Genomic DNA, 22523 nt, shown 5'->3' with positions numbered 1-22523 from the left:
CCATTATTCAATGAGTTTATAATTTATGAGTTCAAACTTCAAAGGCATATGTTGTGCCACTTTATCTGCTTTTTATTGTCCATATTTCTCTATGTAGATTGAAAGAAACTTCAAAGCAATATTGTTGTTATTACATCTACTGTTTAGATATGTCGAGAGCGATACATTCAGCGATGAAGATACAGATAATAATAGAAAGAAACTCATATTGTGGCATTGATCTTTCAAGCTTGGCTGATTGTGGCTGTGTTAGATTTAATACTTCTTAAATGAGTCACGTATCGCATGAAGCTAGAATTGAGCAATACACATTTGGAATTGAATGAGATTTTAAAACATAGAGAAGTTATTTGGAATTTAGCAAATGGAATGCTGAAAGACTTTTCAGTTTCCTGTTGGATCTGGTTCTTATGATAAATGCACCTCTGGACTACTACTTTCAAAACTCTAAGGTTGCTTGAAATATTAATGACAATAATTAATTAATCATGGACATGAAATGTATCCAAGCATGAGGTTGGCAATAATCCTCTATGTAGATTGACAAAACTTCAATGCAGTGTTACTATTATTTCATCCACTGTTTAGACATGTTGAGAGCAATAAAGAGAATAGAAAGAGATTCATTTTGTAGCATTGATCTTTCATGTTTGGCTGATTCTGCCTGTATTAGATTAATACATCTTGAATGAGACACGTATCGCATGAAGCTAGAGCCAAACCATACACATTGGAATTGAATGAAATTTTAGAAGGCAGAGGAGTTCTTTTGAATTTAGAGAATGGTATACCGAAAGATTTTTCAGTTTTCTGGTTGGCACCTATGGACTATTACTTTCAAAACTCCAAGTTTCAACTAAGGTTACTTGAAATTAAATGCAGGATGTTTGGCTCCTACGATGTTTGTTTCAAACATAATCAATTGTGTTTGATGATGATCAGATGTCATAAAAGGCTTGGACTAGCTACTAGTCTGAAACTGAGCAAAAGGTTAGTTTCATTGGTGGAATTCAATTACTGTTGTGTAGCCTGCCTACTAAATATAAGGGCAAGGGTAGGGAAAATAGATTTTCAATAACATATAAAGTGGGAAAAATAAGACCACCGAGAAAGGACTTAGCTCCCCGCAACAACATTGCAGAATTTCCAACAAGTGCAAAGCCACATTGCAATTCCCATTGAGGGACACGATATTTATATGGTTCAAGCTGAGCCTAGGAAACAGCAGTGTCTAAATATGGAAACACAATTGAGCAAGGAATCACACTGTTTGGTATGCTATGTTACAAAGAAAAGGTTCTTTTTCAACCTGAATTTTAACGCTGAAGAATATTTTAGGTTTCATCTCAAAGGATTTCTATCAGAGAACATGGAGGCTAAATGTAACATATGATATAGGTAAATAATTTTGACCATGATTGAGTTAATTGGTCTTTATATTTACTCCAATCAAATAGTAGAATGGTTTTTCACATGGTTTTTCACCCAAAGGTTTGTCATGAATTCCACATCATTGTTCGCCGAACCTATTCATGAGTCGAACGAAACAGGGGGAAAAGAATGGGGATTTCTGATCGCTCCTCTGGTGACTAAATTCGTTTGATTATGGTGAGAAACATGACGACCGAAAGATCATAATACAAATAAAAAGTGATTTTCACCTTTACCATCCTACAAATCATTTTTAATCATTAAACTAAAAAGAACTCTCTTTCAGTGAATGTAACACTTAGCATACAAACATGATAATATTAAAGTTTCTTTTAACTCGTTCAAAGTTACTGATTACAACCACATGGAGCAAAGAAATAGCCAACCGCCAACCACATCTTAAGTCATGATTCCTTGCTACTTCAATCTCTCAAGGTCTCTTCAATCTGTGAAATTCTTATTAACATATTGTTGAGCAACACGAACTGCATTCAGCAATAAACAGCAGAATTGCCTTGCTATATAAACTTTAAACTGATTGAAATTTTTGCTTGAACAACAATTTGTGATAGCTATCAGTTCTGCTCAGCTACTTCATGATTTGGAATCACCTTCCCTGTGGATAAATTTAAGCTAAAAGAAAACGAATAGGGCATATTACAGACCTGAGATGGATTTTGAATCCCAGAAAATGTTTACATTGCTGTTGATCTTATTAGATATTAAGAATGCAAGGGGTTGGTGTGCTTCGTGGGATTCTTGCTGTTGATCGTATTAGATATTAAGAATGCAAGGGGTTGATGTGTTTTGGGATGCTTTCATCGTAACAGTGGAATCATTTTAAATCCTAAATAGATTAAAATGCCAAATTGGTGTAAGCATTTTAGTTCCTAAATATATGCCAAATTGGTTTAAGTTTACTTAAGGATTGAAACAAATCTTAATTAGTTTATGGTTATAGTAGGGTTTGTAGTCGTTTAGAGCAGTTTTTACAGAGTTTAATATTCAACAATGCAATTTATAATATCTAATTTTGAAAAGCAAATATTTATTTTTTAATATTATTAAAAAAATATTTTTTAAATATTTGGTTAGAGCATAATTTAAAAGTTTTATTGTAGCCTTTGTGCCATGTGGATAATTGCATCAGATTTTTCTGCCATAATTTTTGGATGCAGTTACAATATTTATCCCATGAATTTTATTTATTTGTGGAGTGACTTTTCATTGTTAAGCTTGATATGAAAACCAAGCAAAATTAAAATATTTGAAAATAGCTCATACTCATGCAAATAACATAGTTACTATCAGTTACTACCCACCATAATTTAAGAAAGTATTTGCATAAAAAATAGATAGGAATAAGATGTAAATAAATACACACCATTATCTATGTTTTCTTTATGAGAAAAAATGGAAATGTGCAAATTTTTTGTGAGTGGATATTTTATTCATATGGTAAAAAAAATGTACATCCAGGAGAACAAAAAGCAAGTGGTCTCACCCCGACCGAGTTTGTTGACCAATGTTTGTAGCAGCTGACAAAAATACAAAAAGGAGGCTAAGGACAATATCTATAAATGATAGGGCCAAAGTCACCAAAAGACAGACAATACATAAAAAACCAATTGATAGCATACTAGTCATCCGACATAATGGAAGTTGGGTTATCCATGGTAGTTCCTAGAGGTGGTGGAGGGCGAAAGTTGCAGTGGATGCGCCCTTCAAAGTCCGCTAACCAAGTCTCTAGCTTTTCCACTTTTTCTACAAGGTGGTTTTGGCCTCGCCAAACCACCACCACTCGCTGTTTGACCTGGCACTGAAAGTAGTGCATCCCGTCCAAGGTGGCCACCAACTCAACACGCTCCTCCGTTCAAACCTGTTCAGCCGACTCCACCCGATTTAACAGAGATTGAATTAATTCTCGACAATTCTCCAGACAACAATGTTGAATTACCTGCAGGTTGGGAGTTGCACACCGACCAGACCCCCGACTAGTTGTTCCACCTCGTCACACACCACCACTTCTCTGAGGTTGCTGAGACCTCCCACCTCCACGGGAAGCCTGCTTTCTGCCACCATGACCGCTTCGTGTTCCAATACTCGAAAGGCAGGAGCAACCAATAGTCTTGCCACCCTGGTGTGCCCCGACTGCCACCATTTCCAAATACTCTGAAGGAGCCAACCTCGCCTGGTCCTCGCAACCTGCAGAACCTGGTTTGGCAGGGGGGAGCGCCCACGATGCGAGGAAGGTTGCATAGTGAACAATCGAGGAGAGCAAATCCCTCAACAGTGTTCAGAGACCGACCCACTAAAACTTTCTTAAACCTCCACACCCAAAGACCAAATCTCCCTTCACCCACAATTCTCCGCAGACGACCACATGCTACAACCCGACTACCACCTCACCACCAATTGAGCACCCCAGCGAGAACGCGAGCTACTTGAGAAGGAGAAGGCGGGTGAAACTCACCCTAGGTCGACGCTCCCCAAGAAGCCTTGCGTAGCCCACACCAAAATGTCGATGTTGAATACACCGGAAAGGTGGGTCCTCTATCTCCACTGCACATAGAGAAACGCCCACAAAACAACTAGACACGCCAATTTTCAGGCCAAGCACCAGAAATGAAGAATTCATCGCACAACCACTGCCACCCCCAACAACACCACCTCCAGAGCTCATATGTTGTATATTTTTTCCTCCAGACACCTCCAACGGATCAACTACTCGCACCTTCCAAAATCCATCAAAGACAGAAATACCAAGTTCCCCCAATTACCCACAATAGCACTATGCAAGTGCAATAAAACTCGAGGTGCCTTTGGAGCAAAACAATAATGAATTCACACAGCCAAGAGTCGCATGGGAAGATCGCATGTCAACACCCGGCTCTGAAAGCCCATTGTCAACTCTTGCACTTTCTTACAGAGTACCGACCAAGAGCTCAACACAGGAATGAAACACAAATGCAAATGTCGTCTTGTTGAGCCATACCACTTCTTAAACTTTCACTAGCCACATTTGTCGAGACAAGACTAGGGTTCACACGATTGCAATTACACCTCTTGTTACACCAGGTCAGATGAAAGGACCGGGAGGCTAGTCCTTTGTCGGCACACCAACTGTTAACGATCATGGGACTAGGTGGCCATGTGCTCCAAGGTTCTCACCCCATCAGAGAGTAAATGTGCAACTTACTAGTGGTTACTATCCACCAAAATTTATGCAACTCATTGCCCCTTAGTTGAAAATTAATTATCCGTTTCATATATTAATTTGCAATTTGCCCTTTAGTTGAAAATTAATTATCCATTTCATATATTAATTTGCAATTTGCCACTTAGTTGACAATTAATTATCCATTTCATATATTAATTTGCAATTTGTATGAAAGTATAATTTCCATATAAGATTTATAATGAAGTTGTGTAGAAGTTGAACTTATCAAATGTTTTTTATAGTAACCACATTTGATTATTTTGTTAATATAAAAGAAAAAATATTAAAACAAATTTAGATTTATTTTATTAATTTTTAAATTTATTTTATATATATATAGTATAAATTTATAATTAAAATAAATTGAAGCTAGCCCCAAGGGTTAGCTCAGTTGGTCGAGTTCTCATTGCTAAGTATCTTTCCAATTGGGAGGTCATGGGGTCAAATCCCCTCGACACCCTTGGGGTTAGGCCCTGCTTGTTTGACCAGCGGGTAGATCCCTTTTGGTTGATCGGCTTGGATTTTCTTGTGGATATAGTGACCACCTAATGTTCGTGAACCACCCTTAAAAATAAAAATAAATTGAAGCTAATTTCAATATATTTATTTATGTAAGCTCTATTCACAGCATTCCAAGATTTTCCATTGTTGAAATTATGTGGTATCAAGAGAAAATTATCTAAATGTGTTTCCACCATGAGACATATCCTCGGATGGGACACTACATAGAATTGGTCCACTTATGCTTGTGGATGAAAGCCAACTCCGCTTTTATATTTACAGATATTTAATCAATAACCTCAAGTGCCTTTTTCTGAATTTACCTTTCTTGAATTTGTTTTTGTGTGAAATATTAATATAAACAATTATATTGGAAGTCGAATTTGTCCAAAGTCTATTTTTTGTTATTTTGTTTTATTAAATAATAAATGTTTATGTTGTTGAAAGTAATGCTTCCATGTCATGTGTTCCATGTGTATTACAAGTTGTCAATGAGTATTTCGAGGTGTTATTCTAGATGTGGTTGTTTCCCATGTGTATGAGTTGTAATTGTGAATCCCAAGGAGTCAATTTAGAAGTTGTTATTTCCCTATGTGTGTGAATTGTCTATGAGTCATAGATCTACCTTTTTCGGATCTTATCATTTAGAAGTCGGTGATCTAATTCTTATATATGTAATTGCTTTATGTGATCAATAAAATAGAGTATGTGATTTGTTGTGTGTATAATCTCTCTTAGCTCTCTTCTATTTTTCTAATATGGTATCAGAGTTGGTACTGGCTTGAATCCCTCAAGGGAGGGCCAGGAATATGTGAGGGATCTTGAGTGTTATTATTTTTGTACATATTAGTATAGATGTGTGAGAGTTTATTTTTAGTGTGTGAATTTTTTTTGTCATCCTGGGTGTGTAGATATGTTTTCTTGTTTGTGGCTTTTTCAAGAACTTTTAGATCCTTTCGTTATCTTACTATTTGTAAAGTTTTGTTTGTGTTTATTCGCCGAGAACCTGCAAAGGAGTTAAATTCATGCCTGGATGGTTTTGTCAAAGTTGTGTGCACTATCATATTATAAATCTACAAAATCATGCCCACGAACTGTACATGCTATTGCATGGATCTGGATCTGAGATCTGGGGCAGAGGAGTTTCAAGTGGCCAATGATATATGTCAAAAGTGTTAAAATTGGAGGCAGATCTCAATTTTTCACTTCTGTGGGGAAGAGATCTCTGCGTCAGATGTTTATGTTGCAATCTTGTTCCGATCTCAAATTTTGGAGTTTGCATTTTTAAACATATTGAGTTTGGTCAGCTCAATATGTGAGTGTAAGTTTGTTGGAATTGACCACTCTAACAAATGCTGCTTTGTGAAGACGAGAAAACTCCAAGATAAAGATTGAACCAGATGAACAACTTTTGACTTGTGCTAAGGAGGGACGTGGTGACTTGTCTATGCCTGAATGACAGCTGATAGTTTGATGATTATTGAGTTTGTAGTTGTGAAATGTTTCAATTCTGGTTATAAAAAGGGTTGGTGGTTCTTAAACTGGAAGCCTCGGTGTCCGAAACATCAATTCTTGTGTGTTAGTAAGGTCAAGTTGTTTGATCAACTTTTGAACACATTCAGTATCTAAAACCCCATCCTAGCAACTGACGGATAACCAAAAGTGAAATATCTGACAGATGGTGGTTGGTCCATACAATGGTTCATTACTTGACGATTCTTATTGCGGAAGCCCCGACGAGGCGAGGTGTCAATATTGTTGATCTTGCAATGTTCATCAACGATGGTCAGAGGCAGTTACATTTTAAATGGAGGTCAAGTGACAACTCGAAGATGTGGTGGTGAAAGAGTGGTGTTTGCAAGATTCCAGAGTGGATGTGAGTGCTGATGAAAACCAGGCAGACATAGATTATCCTTGTTGTTGTAATGTGTTTTCAATGTTTTCCATGTAAGCATTAAGGGAAGGCATTGGAAGTAATGCTTCCACGTCATGTTTTCCATGTGTATTACAAGTTGTCAATGCATATTTCGAGGCGTTATTCTAGATGTGGTTGTTTCCCATGTGTATGAGTTGTAATTGTGAGTCCCAAGGAGTCAGTCTAGAAGTTGTTATTTCCCTTAATGTGTGATTTGTCTATGAATCATAGATCTACCTTTTTCAAATCCTATCATCCAGAAGTCGTTGATCTAATTCTTATATATGTAACTGTTTTATGTGATCAATAAAATAGAGTATGTGATTTGTTGTGTGTATAATCTCTCTTAATTCTCTTCTATTTTCTAATATATATATATATATTTCAAATTTAATGTGAAATTTTATTTTCAAAATTGTTCCTCTCTAATTTTTATCAAACTTCAAAATTATTAATATAAATTTTTATTCTCAATTTTTTTATCAAACTTAACGATCATCAAACTCAAATTTATATGACTATTCAAATTTATTTATTTTTCAATTTCCTTTTACAATATAGATTTTGATTAAGGCTATATTTTGATTAAAACTCTATTTTGATTTATCAACACTGTGTTACACTTTTTAACTTTATGGGGATATAGAATACAATTGTTTTACCTAATGACAATTAATTATACATGATGTTTTCTTTAGTGACAATTAATTATACATGAAAGATAGTAGGATTGAACCTTCCTCAAGTTTAGAACTATTTTAGCAGAGTTTTGAGTAAAATTCTTAGGATAGTTTTATAAACATTCTATTCACAATTCTAATAGACTATACTAGAAAACTTGAAAACCTAAACTCAAGTTGGTCTTACGTTGGACCTTGTTGTTCTCCCTAGAATTAGTTGTACAAGGAGTTTTTGTCTTCCTCCATCTTGGCCAAATGAGAGTTCGTCAACTACATTTCCACTTGGAAGACACTCTTGAACTTTTTCCTTGCCTTCAAGCCTTGATATCTCATACCACAAAATTTTTCAGGAAAAAAACTTAGGTAGTAAGAGTCTTTGTCTTCCTCCATCTTGGTCAACTGAGAGTTCGTCAACTACATTGCCACTTGGAAGACACTCTTGAATTTTTTCCTTGCCTTCAAGCCTTCATATCTCATACCACAAACATTTTCAGGAAAAACTTTTAGGTGGTAAGGACTTTCTTGAATTCCCCTCACATACATGTGAATTTCCTTGTATTCGAAGTTGGTATTTATCCTCTTTCTAGATAGTTGTTAGTCTTTTTCCCAAACCTTCCAAGGCCACATGAATTTCATGTTTGAATTGTATTGTAACTGTAAAATTACGCTACCAGTGCCTAGCTCTAGAGTCTTTTAGGTCTACATGTTCTGAGATTTACGTATTCACCTACCTACTCTGCGCCTCCCATTTCAGTTGTTTATTAATATCAATGTTTCATTTTCAACATGCTCATTGATTTCTTAGATTTGGACTTTCTCCAAAGTTAGGAATTTTGTCTGTCTTTACCTGCCCCTGCTTCTGATGGGTACCTTAATCTAGGTTGTTCTATTTTCCTACCCCACCTCCCCCTGATCCTCTTTTCCTAAAGCAAATCCAATTATTGGAGCTCCACAAAGGCAGGACATAGGACTTGCAAGATGAAATGTCTTAACAATCTAGGGTCAATGAATTACCCTGGCAAAGGATCAAACTGAGGAAGTGGAAACATTGCTCAATGCTATTGATCAAACTAGTTCCATAAATTTCATAGGAAGTTGGTCATTCCTACAACCAGGAAGCATTGAATGCTCCATGATGCCTCACTAAACAATGGTATGTTGGTCCTCCAAACCAATTATTCTTCCACTGAAAAAAATATTTATGCTTCAAGACCTTTTTATTAAAACAAAATAAAAAAATATATCAAAAAAACATAATAAACTAAGACTAAGTATTTCATATATTTTATTATATAATCAATCATTCCTCTCTCATTCCTCCTTTAAAACTTCAACACTATGGTCATATTTCCCCATTGCCACCTCCTTACTTGGTAGTCAAACAATGAACTTAATGGCTATTTCTCTAAATGAATATATTCTACCTCTCTCAAACCTTCCTTCTAGTAACGTAATTAAAGATAAAATATTAAGACTTTGAAAAACCGTAAAATTCCAACAATTTTCAGACATGATGTTAAAGATAAAATATCATGTCTCAAAGGCTTATAATTCCAACAATTTTCATCCATCTTGTTAAAGATAAAACATCTTGACTCTAAAAAACCCTAAAATTGTAATTGTTTTCAACCATAGCATTAAAGATTAAATATCATAACTCAGAAAAACCTTAATATTTTGACAAGTTTTCAACCATGGAATTGAAAACCTTAAGTTTTTAACATATTTGAACCATGAAATTATTGACAAATTATATGACTAAATAATTTTTAAAAATGAACAAGTAAATGAAAGATTCATTATTCCAAGAGTAATTTTTATTTTAAAGGCTAAAAGTATAGCTCTTTTGAAATCTTAGCCTAAGACAACTTATATTATTACAACAAAAACCTAAAAATCAATCATCAAAAGGAAGTGTCCTCTTTCAATAAGGCATTAAATGGTTGAATTGAGGCTTCTGTGATCCATAACAATTATAAGAAGAAATTTCGGCGTAAATCACATTCAGAAAATCATTGTCGACGTGTTTCGAACCAACCAGTGTGGTTCATCGTCAGGACAAGTTGAGAAATCAGATCTATCTTTGCCAGTTAAATACCTTGAGCAGAGCCTCCAACGGCTAACTAGGGTAACGTCTAAATTTGACTAGGGACCAAGGTCAAACAAACCAGTTATAAATTAAACGTAAACTATATATAAATTAAATGTATAAAGTAAATTTAATTAAATTGGTAGTTTAATAAATGGTTAAAAGTATTAACTATTTAATAGATACATAGAAATTATAAATATTAGTATATAACTATTAAAATTATAAAATTTTTATTTTTATTAAATAGGAGGCTAAGTTTAAAGCTAGATGAAAAAAATAAAATAAATAATAATAAAAATAATAAATAATGAAAGAAAAAAAATAATAAAAAAAATATATAAATATAACTATTAATTATATATATATATATATATATATATATATACCTAAAAAAATAAAAATGCCAGGGGGTTATTTAATAAAATAAAGAATATTAGTAAAGATTTTAACTATTAATATCTATCAGGGAAAAATAAAAAGAAAGAGCGACACATTAAAAAGAAGGAGCAGGTCAGGAAAAGGACCAAAAGAAAACCACAAAGCAAGAAGGGGAAACCCTAGGAGGAAGGAAAAGACAAGGCTCCAAGGGGAACAACGAAAGCTCGAAAAGGAAAAAAGGGGGGAAGGAAAAGAAAGACTAGGAAGAAAGGGCAGGGATCCAACAGCTACTGATCTTCCAACCATCATTTCTATTGAGATTGTTAGGCCTTCTTTCAATTTCAATAGCTTCCTTCAATTTACGATAATGGAATTGAGCAACTTTGACAATAACCTTGGCCTCCTCTATACAAACCTGATGCTTGGTCTTCTCCGCATGCTCTGCTAACACTGAAGACTTGGTTCTCCCATGTCTTAGGTCAACTGCATGTTCGCTGATCCTCTGATAGATGGAGCACCCTGTTTCCCCGATATAGGGGGTCCCACACGAACAAGGGATCAAGTAGACACCCTTCATGTCCTTAGGGTCAACGGGATCTTTCACCGATCGGAGCGATTTATGAATTAAATTTTCAACATTTTTAAACGTATCTTATACATAATGATAACAATAAATAAATTCATGGCAATATCATTGTATAATTTAAAAATTGAACATTAATTTCTAATATTTTTTTGTTTTAATCAAAATATGAACAGATGATAACAATAAATAATATTATGGCAATATCACTATATAATTTAAAATTTGAAATAAATTTCTATTTTTATTTTTTTAATTTTTAATCAAAATATGAACAAATGATAACAATAAATAATATCATAACAATATCACTGTATATTTTAAAAATTGAACATTAATTTCTTATATATTTTTACTTTTAATCAAAATAAGAACAAATGATATCAATAAATAATATAATGGCAATATCACTGTATAACTTAAAAATTCAACATTATTTTTAATATTTTTTATACTTTTAATCAAAACATCAACTTTGGTAGACTGAATATAACATAAATTATTTTTGTAATTCATTGTTAAAACAAAAATAAAAAAACATTAAAATAAATTTAAAAAATATAAGAAAAACACAATAAAAACCATTAAAATAAAAAACTTTAAAAGAAATAAATAAGGAAAAAAAATGTTAAAAAATTAAACTTATAAAAAAAACATCAAAGAATAAATTTTAAAAAAATCAAATAAATAAATTCCATAAAATTTGTTAAAAAATAAATTAAAAAAAAAAAAAAAATATTAATTGTAAAAAAAATGTAAACAAAAAATAAAAATAAAAAATGGAGAAAAAAATAAAAAATAAAAAATATATTTAATTTAAAGGAAAGAAAAAAACATCAAAAACATTTTTTAATTAAAAAAAACTAATAAAAATAATAATAATAATAATAATAAAATTACAAAAAAATAAATAAATATAAACAAATATAAAAAAATAAATTAAAAATAAAAAATAAAATAATCGAAATAAAATAATTAAAAAAATCAATTTAAAATAATGAAAAAAACAATTAAAAATAAAATTAAAACATTTAAAAAATTATTTATATATATATATATATATATATTAAAAATCCACTGGTTGTGGGGGCTCCACCGCAGGTCCCTGCCCCAGGGTCGAGCGCCCCTAGGGTTGAGCTTGCACGATCGGTTGATGCCTCATATATATATATATATATATATATATATAAAATCCACTGGTTGTGGAGGCTCTGTCGCAGCTCCCTGCCCCAGGGCCGAGCCCCCCTAGGGTCAAGCTTGCACGGTTGGTCAATGTCATATCTATATATATAAATAATTATAATTATAACTTTTTAAATGTTGTTTTATAATTATTTTAAAATGATTTTTTTCGATTATTTTTATTTTTATTTTTTTTATATTTATTTATTTTATTTCTATTTTTTAATTGTAATTATTTTTTATTTTTATTTTTTTTTGTTTTTTCCTTTTAAATTATGTCTTTTTTTAATATTTATTTATTTATTTATTTTTCTTTTTTTGGTTTTTTTTTTTTTTTTTTTACAAGTAAATTTTGTTTTTTTTTAACAATTTTTTGTGTTTTTTTTGTCATGTTTTTTATTTATTTTTATTTTTATGTTTTATTACCAACATGAAAATCAACATTTTAAAAAAATTATCCACACTTAATATATAGAAAATTTAAAGTGTAAAAAAAATGAAAATTCCTAACATTTTAAAACAAATGTCCCTGATACATCAAAAAATTTAAAGTGTCAAAAATAAACCCTCTAAAAAACTGGGTTGATTTTGTATCAATATTTTTCAAAATTAGTATGAAAATCAGTAACATTTAAAAAAATGTTACTTAAGAAAATTTAAAGTGCCAAAAATATGCTAAAAAATATAAAGGTTATTATGAATAACCACTTTTCAAAATCGAGTGTTTTTTTTTGCTACCTTATAAAAAATGGTATTAAGTAATTTTCTCGTTTGATAGGTAACTATGTTGAGTCATAACGCTCTGCTTTTTAATCTCCATGTAATTTCTTGTATCTGAAGTATTTGCCTTCGTCGTTGTTAATCTCTATGTAATTTCTTGTATCTGAAATATTTGTCTTCGTCGTTGTTCCAGGTATTTCAGGGATGCCCACACGGAGTTAGTAGGGATGCCCATCTCCATATCCTTCTGAATGTGCACCATCTCCACCAATAAATCATTGACTTCTTTGGATAGCGCTTTCTTCTTATCTCTTTCCCGACCCTGCTTTTGAGTCATTTTAATTTCTTCGAAATATTTGTCATCGTAAGAATATTACCATTCCTCTTTATAGAGAGCTATGCGGTTTTAACTAGTTCATTAAATTCAGGATAGTAATCTGTGTGCCAAGGGATCCCGTTTGCGTCGAGGCCCCCAAACTTCCTTACTGGGGCTCAACCTTGCAGGGCTTTGTGACCATTGCCGTGGGAATATGAAGTTTCACCACTAATATTCGTAGGAATTTCAAATCTAAAACTCCCTTCAAATTTATGCAATTTGTTTGTCTTCATCATTTGAACAAAGAATGTTAATGGGCATGGGAAAAAAATTATTGTGTTTAGTAAAATACTTTGTGATGGGCAGTTTGATTGTCTAATTCCATCCTTGCTAGCAAGTGTTATCCCAAATCTTCTCCTATATTTATTTGTGTGTCTTCGATAAAATATTGAAGTGCATCCTAATCGGTATTTTATCGTTGTTTTATGCTCAAAACTATATGTACAAAATAATATGCACACAATTCACCTATACAAAAAAGAAGCAGTGGCATATCACCACCACACAACTCTTGTTAAGAAAGATTCCAAAATAAAACCTATTACACATTAAAATATTGGGTCAACTTTTTAAAAATAGATTCAAAACTAGTCTCATCAAATTAATTTTTTTAAATTAAAAATGGCGTAGGTGGAAGAATTGCCCGAACTGTCAAAAGTGACCGAAATCCGACCAAAAAAATTTCAAGAAATCTTGTAGAAGTAGTGTTTGAATCATGTTTTTGATGGTGGAAATGGATTCAGAGCCATGACAAACCTCTAAAGCTCCCAATATCTTAAAATTTTGAGAATAAATAACTTTTTGTCAATTTACAACGACAACTATTTTTGTTATTATTTAAAAATATGAATAATTTAGATAAATGTTTTTTGGAATAATCACATCATTAAAATTTAATTTACATTTATAATTAACTAATATAATTAAAAAGATAAATCAAATCTTAATGATGTAATTATTCCAAAAATATTTATTTACATTATAAATCACAATGGAAAAATATCTATTTACATTATAAATCACAAATATCTTAAATTTAATATGAATAATTGTTTTTGTTCATTGTATAACACGATCCCGATGATTACATTCCTTTGGTCGGAGCCACAATTATTGACTCACATTTAATGTTGAAGACATATCGTCACTGTCTACATTAAATGCAATGTATTTAATAATAGGTAATGCAATGCATTTCGCACATGTCACAAGACGCATATTTTAATAGGAGAATGCCTCTACGTCATCATTTGTAAGACACGTAATCAAATCATTTAACCATACACAACTGAGACGTGTAAATAACACTTTTTCAATACAATACATCAATTTCTCCTTGAATTAAGTCGTTTAAAGTGTATAGATAGATTCATCTTCTTGAAAAAGAAGGCGCCTGATTAAATTTGAAGTTTTTTCAGAAAGAAAAAGCGAAATTGTATTATATTGAGTCTATGTAACTGTTCCAGGTAGTACATTTACATGTTAATTGAGGAAGTTAAAAACAGATGACACAAAACTAGAGAAAGAGATTCTCTGAAAAAGATTCTGGAGTTCAAAAACATACACAAATACAAATATATTAGACACCTCGAGCATAACTAGGAACAAGATCAGAGATAGATATAGTCATTCATACCATACAAATGCTTGAAAACCAAAAAGGTAAATAAAAACAGCCCTGAAGGACATAAGCAAGAGATTAAAAGCCAGGGATAGCAAAACCCTGAATGATAAAGGACTCTTCGCCAGATATTACCTTCATGGACCAGGGACCTGTATCTAGTTGAAGACCCTCCTTTGACAGGCAGTCCGCTTGCTGGTTCTGAGCTCTGAAGATGTGCTGAATGGAACACCCTCTCATAAGTCCCCAAAAAAACATGATCCTGTCCATCCAGTCTACCAGGTGAGGGCACCTGATGAAGCTTTTACCATTGACATGATCGATCATGGTTTTGGAGTCCCCATAAATAGAGATGGAATGAATGTCAAAAAAAATACAAAAGGCGAGAAGACCCGCAAGGGCCTTCGCCTCTGCCACGCTGTTTGTGCCGTTACCTGCATTCCAAGAAAGACTATATTGGAGATTCTCGTCCATAATTATGAAAACCCCACAGCCGCAAGAGTTTTGCTGAGCGGCGCCATCAAAAAAGGCCCTCGGGGACCTGAAAAGAGAAACTACTTGTCCATTTCTATTAACAGCGTTCAATTTGGGCAACTTTTTCGGGACAGAGTCCTAGATGAGAATTATGTGTTGTAATATATCCTTGAAAGGCTCCTTTGCTTCTTTGAAAATAATGTTGTTCCTCCACCTCCAAGCACACCATAGAACGATAATAATGAACGATCTCCATGAATCTCTTTGCCTGCTTCACCAATCAAATGCAGCATGTGTAAAAGCATGAGAGACAAGAGGGAAACCATATAAAATTGCCAATTCGTGCCATATTTGCATAATAGATTTGTATTGGAAGAACATGTGAAAGTTTGTTTCCTCTTCTAATTCGCACATGCCACGAGAAGTATATTAATTTGGGAGAGCATCCTGATTTCCAAAACGCTGATGGGAAAGTGAGATTAGAATACAAGGGCTTCAAACCAATCAGATCTGTATAAATATCCTTTACGCATACCTGTATATTTGCGTTTGACGTTTTCCAGATTAAATAATCCTGCGGCCTGGACCCGAGAAAACCACAGCTTCTCAATACGATTCTGACTGAGTTCCACACATTATAACATTAAACAAATTCTAACAAATATTCTAAAAATTCTCTACAAATTTAGAGATTCTAACAATTCCGAATTTAAAGATTCTAAAAACTCTCTTAAAATTCCAAATTTAAAGATTTAAACAATTCTCTTTGTTTAGAAACCTAAGATTCTAAAATTCCCTTTGTTTCATCCTATTTATATGCCAGCGTTTCCTGCTTCCGCTCTCGCTTTGGAAAGAATTGGTGTTTGAAAGCTTTTGGGTGGAACGTCCTCGACAGGGAGGCCAAATTCAACATCCACTATTTTGGTATTGTTCTATTTTAGTGATAAGTTTGGCCAATTTAGATTATCTGCAATCCATCCGTATGACCTTGGGGGTTGCCAGAAAACGTTTCCTGACCTGCAAATCCAATCCTAGTAATTAACGCTTGCCAGAGTTCCAATGGTTACCAAGGCACTGCAAAGCGGAGTCTTTGTTTTTCTTGAGAATTCTGTGGTTAAGCCTGCGAGATTGTCTTCTAATGGAAAACAAAGCGTGCCCATCTCTGCAATTTCATGTAAGAATAGTATTTCAAACGCCAAACCCTATGTCTTGACCAGCAATGCAACCAGTTTTCAAACAGGGAACAAGGAAAACAACAAAATGAGCTTATTGCCCATCGGTATAGATGAGCTAAGTTGTGCCGAGGAAATGAAAATTTGTCCGCCAGTTACATCTGAGAAGCTCGAAGAATGGATGAGAGATTCTGTAGTGGAGGTAGGCTAGTAACCATGAATAAAAATATAGTAGTTTTTACGTTTTGGAAGAATCTAATGCAATATTATTGATGGGTTTGTCGTTTATGATGCAATTGTCTTGATGTGACTTTAATTGTGGATAGAATCTGATGAAATTTGATTAATTGGTTTTCATATTGTCTGGCAGAAGTTAGGAATATCATCTTTTTGTATATAGCCGCCCCCCTGGTGAAATTCTGACTTCTGCTCCATGTTACATTGCCTGGTCGAGCAGATTGTCAAGCATATTCAGGAAGCCCCCTTTCTGCACTATGTATTTGACAGAAATTCTCCTTCAGCAAGTTTGAAGAAACAAAGGGATTATGCGGATATGTTTGGAAAGGTAGACAGTTGGGCTAAGACCAGAAATTCTCTGAGAGATATATCTCCTGATGCAGTTATTCTTGTACAAAAATTGGATCAAGATATCTCTCCTGAAAGTGAAGAACATGTGCTCTGCAATGGGAATGGAAGGCAGAGTTCAGATCAGCAGGGCCGCACAGCTGTTTGGGGTTTGGTCATTCAAGGTAGAAGTGTTGGAGTGAGTGCTTGTTATATTTTGAAGACAACGCAGATTGTTTCAACCATTGGATATTGCACCAGTTTCTGTTTGACAAGAGCAAAGTGCTTTGGTCCAACTCTCCATATCCATTTCCAAGAATCTTGGCTTCTCTCGTCTGCACCATAAGATTTCTCAATACCGATTATTTTTCCATTCATTGAGACATTCACTACAGTTGTCTAGTGCATATATCAATTATCATTGTAATCATAGCTAAGGTCTTACATCATTTACATGGGGAAATTCCAAATTGTGAAACCCTAATGAAAACAAGTACACTATACATTGAGTCTTAGCCTGGTCTACTGTAGTAAACAGACGTAATTCCTTTTTCGTTTCATTAATTAATTCATAATACTGATTCATTCAAATTGGTATTTTGATTGGCTTCCTGTGTTAATTCTCGCTAACTGTGTAATGGTGGGAATTTAGGTGCAACTCTACCCAAAGAAATAGAATAAACCCATTATTTAATCCGTGTTCAAAAGCCCATCTTGTGCCACTTGAGCTGTTTTTTATCTAAATAAATATGCCAATGGCCTACTTATTCAATGCTGTTATTATCCTGTTCATTAGTAGATTTCAGAATATTTGCTAAGGATTAATCAATATAATCCAAATTTAGAATATTTTTCAGAATAGTTTGGATGAACCTGAAAATTATGTGTTCAAACAAGTGAAACGTTGGCTGGTTTTTGATCTCCAAGGATATTATGAAGATGTGAAAATGCAGTGTGGCTATACGGTGTGGGTTTTACGGAACATTGCCGAATATGATTTTGGATTTAGATTGTGCCCTGAGGCAAAACAGGGAGGAATAATGTGTAGAGTTCTCTCCTCTGTCACATCCATTTCGTTGGTTGAACATTAATGACAATAATTCAATAGTCATGCACATGAAAATGTACCCAAGCATGAGGCTGGCCATAATCCTCTGTGTAGTATGAATAAACCTCCGAGTAATAATGCCGTAACCCTCTATGTAGAATGAATAAACTTCTGAGTAATATTGCTGTTATTACATCTCCTGTTTAGATATGTTGAGAGCAATATATTCAGCAATAAGGATGCAGATGATAATTAAAAGAGATTCATATTGTGGCATTGATCTTTCAAGCTTGGCTGATTGTGGTTGTGTTAGATAAATATTTCTTGAATGAGTCACATATCGCATGAATGAGCTACACACATTTGGAATTGAATGAGATTTAAAACATAGGGGAGTTATTTGGAATTTAGGAAATGGAATGCTGAAAAACGTTTCAGTTTCCTGTTTGACCTGGTTCTTATGATAAAGGCACCTCTGGGCTACTACTATCAAAACTCTAGGCTACTTGAATATTAATGAGAATAATTGATTAGTCATGGACATGAAATGTACCCCAGCAAGAGGTTGGCCATAATCCTCTATGTAGATTAACAAAACTTCAAAGTAATATTGCTATTATTTCATCTACTGTTTAGATATGTTGAGAGCAATATATTCAGCAATATTGATACAGATGATAATAGGAGATTCATATTATAGCATTGATCTTTCAAGTTCATATTCAGGCTGATTCTGCCTGAATTAGATTAATACATCTTCAATGAGACACCTATGGCATGAAGCTAGAGCTGAGCTATCGCATGAAGCTAGAGCTGACCTATACATATTGGAATTGAATGAAATTTCAGAAGGTAGAGGAGTTTTTTGGAATTTAGCAGATGGTACGCGGAAAGATTTTTCAGTTGTCTGGTTGATCTTCAACCAGGTTCTTGTTATAAAGGCGCGTATGGACTATATTACTTTCAAAGCTCCAAGTTTCAACTAATGTAACTTGAAATTAAATGTGGGATGGTTGGCTTCTAGGATGTTTGTTTCAAACATAATCAATTGATTTTTAATCACATGTAATAGAAGGCTTGTACTGGTTGCTAGTCTGAAACTGAGCAAAAGGTTAGTTCCATTAGTGGAATTCATAGGTACTAGTTGCTAGTCTGAAACTGAGCAAAAGGTTAGTTCCATTAGTGGAATTCATAGGCACTAGTTGCTAGTCTGAAACTGAGCAAAAGGTTAGTTCCATTAGTGTAAATCAATTACTATGGTTGGTTACTGATGTTACTGATGATAGGGCAGGGAAAATAGATTTTATTTATTTATTTTTACCCAGATGAACCCAGTAGCAGGCTTAATATACCTTTAGGCAGGCTGGTTCCTCTGAGTCTAAAAAAAATAAATTGAAAATTGCAAGATTAAAATACCAGAGATTTTTATCTTTACCATCCAACACATTATTTTTAATCATTACATTACAAAACTCTTTAAACATTTTCATTTTCTTGGAATATAAGATTTGGCCTATAACTGGAAACTTTCCTTCAGGAAATGTAACACTGAGAATACATTACATTAGAATATTAGAGTTTCATTAACCCTGTGAAACTTACAAACAATATAATATTATATTTTTCTTAACTCGTTCAAAGTTATCGATTATAACCCCATGGAACAAAGAGATAGCCAAGAGCTAACCACAACTTGAGTCATTCCTTGCTACTGCTCAGATCCAGCTTTCTTCAATCTCTTCGTAAAATTCTTCATATTAACTTATTCCAGTTGAATTGATTAGCAGGAACTGCATTCAGCAATAAACAGCAGAGTTTCCCTGCTATATAAACTGACGAAATTTTGGCTTGCATGGCAATTTATGATAGCTATCAGTCCTGCTCTGCTACTTCGTGATTTGGAATCACCTTCACTCCGAATAAATTTAAGCTAAAAGAAGACAAATAGGGCATGATACACACCACAGATGGATTCTGAATCCCAGAAAATGTTTGCATTGCTGTTGACCGTATTAGATATTAAAAATGCGAGGGGTTGGTGTGCTTCTAACCAGGCGGAGGAATTGTCCGGTTTCCATCGCCGCCCGGAAAAACGTCCGGCTCCGGCCACCGGCAATTTCTCCGCCCTCCGCGACCTCCGCCACCCGACGTCTGACAAGAATCGGTGGAGGCAGGATTTGCAGAATCTGAATAAAGCTGCCGGATAGCGCCCGCTTCTAGAGGTCACGCGACCCTCGCAAAGCTCGATATCGCCAGAGGAAAGGAGAAGGCTGCTGAGGTTCCTGCAAATCGATTCACTCAGAAAATCACTACGCAAGATCCTCCATGCCTGCATTTCCCGCAGAGAGTTATGCACCATGACACCAATATCAAGTACGTCCATAATTACATAAAGTCGAGCAGCATTCTCGTCACGGAGTCTGTCTACAGAGCGCGGATCTGCCATTCGAGCGCCTCTTATCTCGCCGGGGTATATGACACAGAAGGGGTCGGGGTTTTGCCTCAACGTTCCAGCATGAAGATAACCGGAACACAGGGCTACATGGCGCCGGAATACATCAACAGCGGCATCGTGTCACAGAAAGCGGATGTGTTTGCCTTGGGTGTTGTGTTGCTGGAGCTCCTGTCTGGGCACGAACCGATAAGGTATGTGGCGGATGAGGGCGGTCGCGGTATTAGGAGAATAGGGCTTATACAGAGCCTGAATATTGTTATTTCAGAGGCCGGCGATAATTTTGCAGGGAGGCTGAGGAGATGGATGGATCCTCGGCTCAGGGGCTCCTTTCCTGTAGATTCCGCAGCGAGGGTAGGGAGGCTCGCTGCTTCCTGTGTGGATCCGGACCCCGGAAAGAGGCCTGATACAAGATATGTTGCAGGGGAGCTGTCCAGAGTGTTTATCATGTCCGAACAATGGTCTGAGCGAATGAATGCCAATAAAACATGTGTCAGTGGCACCTTCGAGGCCAGATAGAGTCATTTGTGTTTCATAAATATTCCAGAGTAAACGGGTTTGGATTATATTGGGGTGTATTGCTTTGAACATTGTTGTACTGCAAAAGGGAGAGAAAAAACCATGGTGGGTTGGATTATATTGGTTTGTATTGCTTTGAACATTGCTGTACAGTAAAAGGGAGAGAAAAAACCATGGGATATAATGATCCGAAGACTTCCTGTGAATATGGTTTGGATGGGTCATTTCGATGGATTATAAGCAGGATATTCAAAGGTTTCAGATCTTTTATGAGCACCACTTTTAAGCCTGGCCAGAGCTTAAACCTTTTGAGATGAGATCTACCAAAGAAATGTTTAAGTGTAAGTTTTTCTTTAATTTGTTCTGGAATATATGATTCTCATGCCCCCTTCAATTTTTTTTTGGACCTATGAGGCAAATTGTATTCTTGAAAGTAATAAACTTCAAAATACAGACAATACAATCTTTGGATGTGTATTTTCTGATGCATGTATTTATATTTATTCGCTTCAGTTGAATTCCTGGAGTTTTAGCTTTCCAGGTTTAAAAGAAGTGTTCATGCAGATGTGCCTTTGTGTTGATATTGCCATGGATTTTGCATTTTTTCAGTAGGAAATTGAGAACGGTTTGCAATTTTTTATTAATTAAATCTCTCTTTAATATAGCTTTTCTTATTTTTATTAATTGAATCTCTATGTAATATATAGCCACTTTCTATTGAATCTCTCTTTAATATAGCTTTTCTTATTTTTATTAATTGAATCTCTCTTTAATATAACTTTTCTTATTTTTATTAATTGAATCTGTATGTAATATATAGCCACTTTCTTATGAAAGTGGAAAACTAAGATTCCCATTTAAAGAGAGCCGTGCTTGGATGGGAAAACTATGGCAATGATGTCTCAAATATTTTGCGTAAATATAAGAGAATATATTCCAAAACGTTGGGATTGCTTGGATTCATGGCAAGCAATATCATTAAATACTGATTAATCACGTTAAATCCAGCGGATGGATGTTTGAAAAGAATGACAGTATTTTCCAGGACAACGGGAGAATCTTTTCTTCAAAGTTTTTAAATTTGAAAAATTATCATCTTTTTCTTGATTTTATACTACATACATATAATGTGATGATGTTTATTATATAAATAATGTTTTAATTGATGGGAAAGAAAGTTTTTGTATGGTTTTTAATTAAATTTTAAACATAAAGTTAGTAGTTACAAAAATTTATTTTAATGTGATATGTAACTATGATTTTTTTTAATTATTTATAATTTTATTAATAAAAACAAAATTACAATATAACAAATTGAATTCAATCATATTATTCATTTTTTTGGTATCTCAACTCGCTTGACACATAGCTATCAATAAACCTTTGGTGGTCTAGGACCTGTCCTCCTTTGTAAATTGGTTCACAAACAAAGGCATTTGAACCTTGGATCTGCTTGCCTAACACGTAACTACTAGTAAACCTCTGGGGTCTACCACCTGTTTTCCTCTCCGTAAACTGGGTCACAACTAAACCTCTGGGGTCTATGACCTGTCCTCCTTTCCGTAAACCGGGTCACAACTGGGGATTTGAACCTT

At 34.3% G+C, this 22523-nt stretch overlaps 2 protein-coding genes across 2 annotated transcripts; both read left to right on the top strand.

Annotated features, from left to right (window-relative positions):
- Positions 1 to 16019: 16019 nt before the first annotated feature.
- Positions 16020 to 18269, top strand: LOC149222785 (uncharacterized). The gene is made up of 2 exons (XM_089383161.1): positions 16020 to 16547; positions 16803 to 18269. Exons 1-2 carry the CDS (start codon positions 16233 to 16235, stop codon positions 17253 to 17255), a joined length of 768 nt encoding a protein of 255 aa, XP_089239287.1. The 5' UTR covers positions 16020 to 16232; the 3' UTR covers positions 17256 to 18269.
- A 2038-nt stretch (positions 18270 to 20307) lies between these two features.
- Positions 20308 to 20928, top strand: LOC149222784 (lysM domain receptor-like kinase 3). The gene has a single exon (XM_089387677.1). It carries the CDS (start codon positions 20308 to 20310, stop codon positions 20926 to 20928), a length of 621 nt encoding a protein of 206 aa, XP_089243803.1.
- The last annotated feature ends 1595 nt before the right edge of the window (positions 20929 to 22523 follow it).

The sequence above is a fragment of the Pinus tabuliformis genome, chromosome Q, assembly GCF_031772625.1.
Source record: "Pinus tabuliformis cultivar Carrire ecotype Pingquan chromosome Q, CPIR1, whole genome shotgun sequence".
NCBI classification, from domain to species: domain Eukaryota; kingdom Viridiplantae; phylum Streptophyta; class Pinopsida; order Pinales; family Pinaceae; genus Pinus; species Pinus tabuliformis.
This window is presented reverse-complemented; position numbering and strand designations above follow the sequence as displayed.

What these genes read in the sequence shown, in the direction of transcription:
- LOC149222785 (XM_089383161.1), top strand. Translation starts at nt 16,233, where the DNA reads ATGGTTACCAAGGCACTGCAAAGCGGAGTCTTTGTTTTTCTTGAGAAT. An exon ending in TGAGAGATTCTGTAGTGGAG is followed by an intron (nt 16,548 to 16,802) that starts GTAGGCTAGTAA and finishes CTGGTCGAGCAG; the next exon opens with ATTGTCAAGCATATTCAGGA.
- LOC149222784 (XM_089387677.1), top strand. Translation starts at nt 20,308, where the DNA reads ATGCACCATGACACCAATATCAAGTACGTCCATAATTACATAAAGTCG.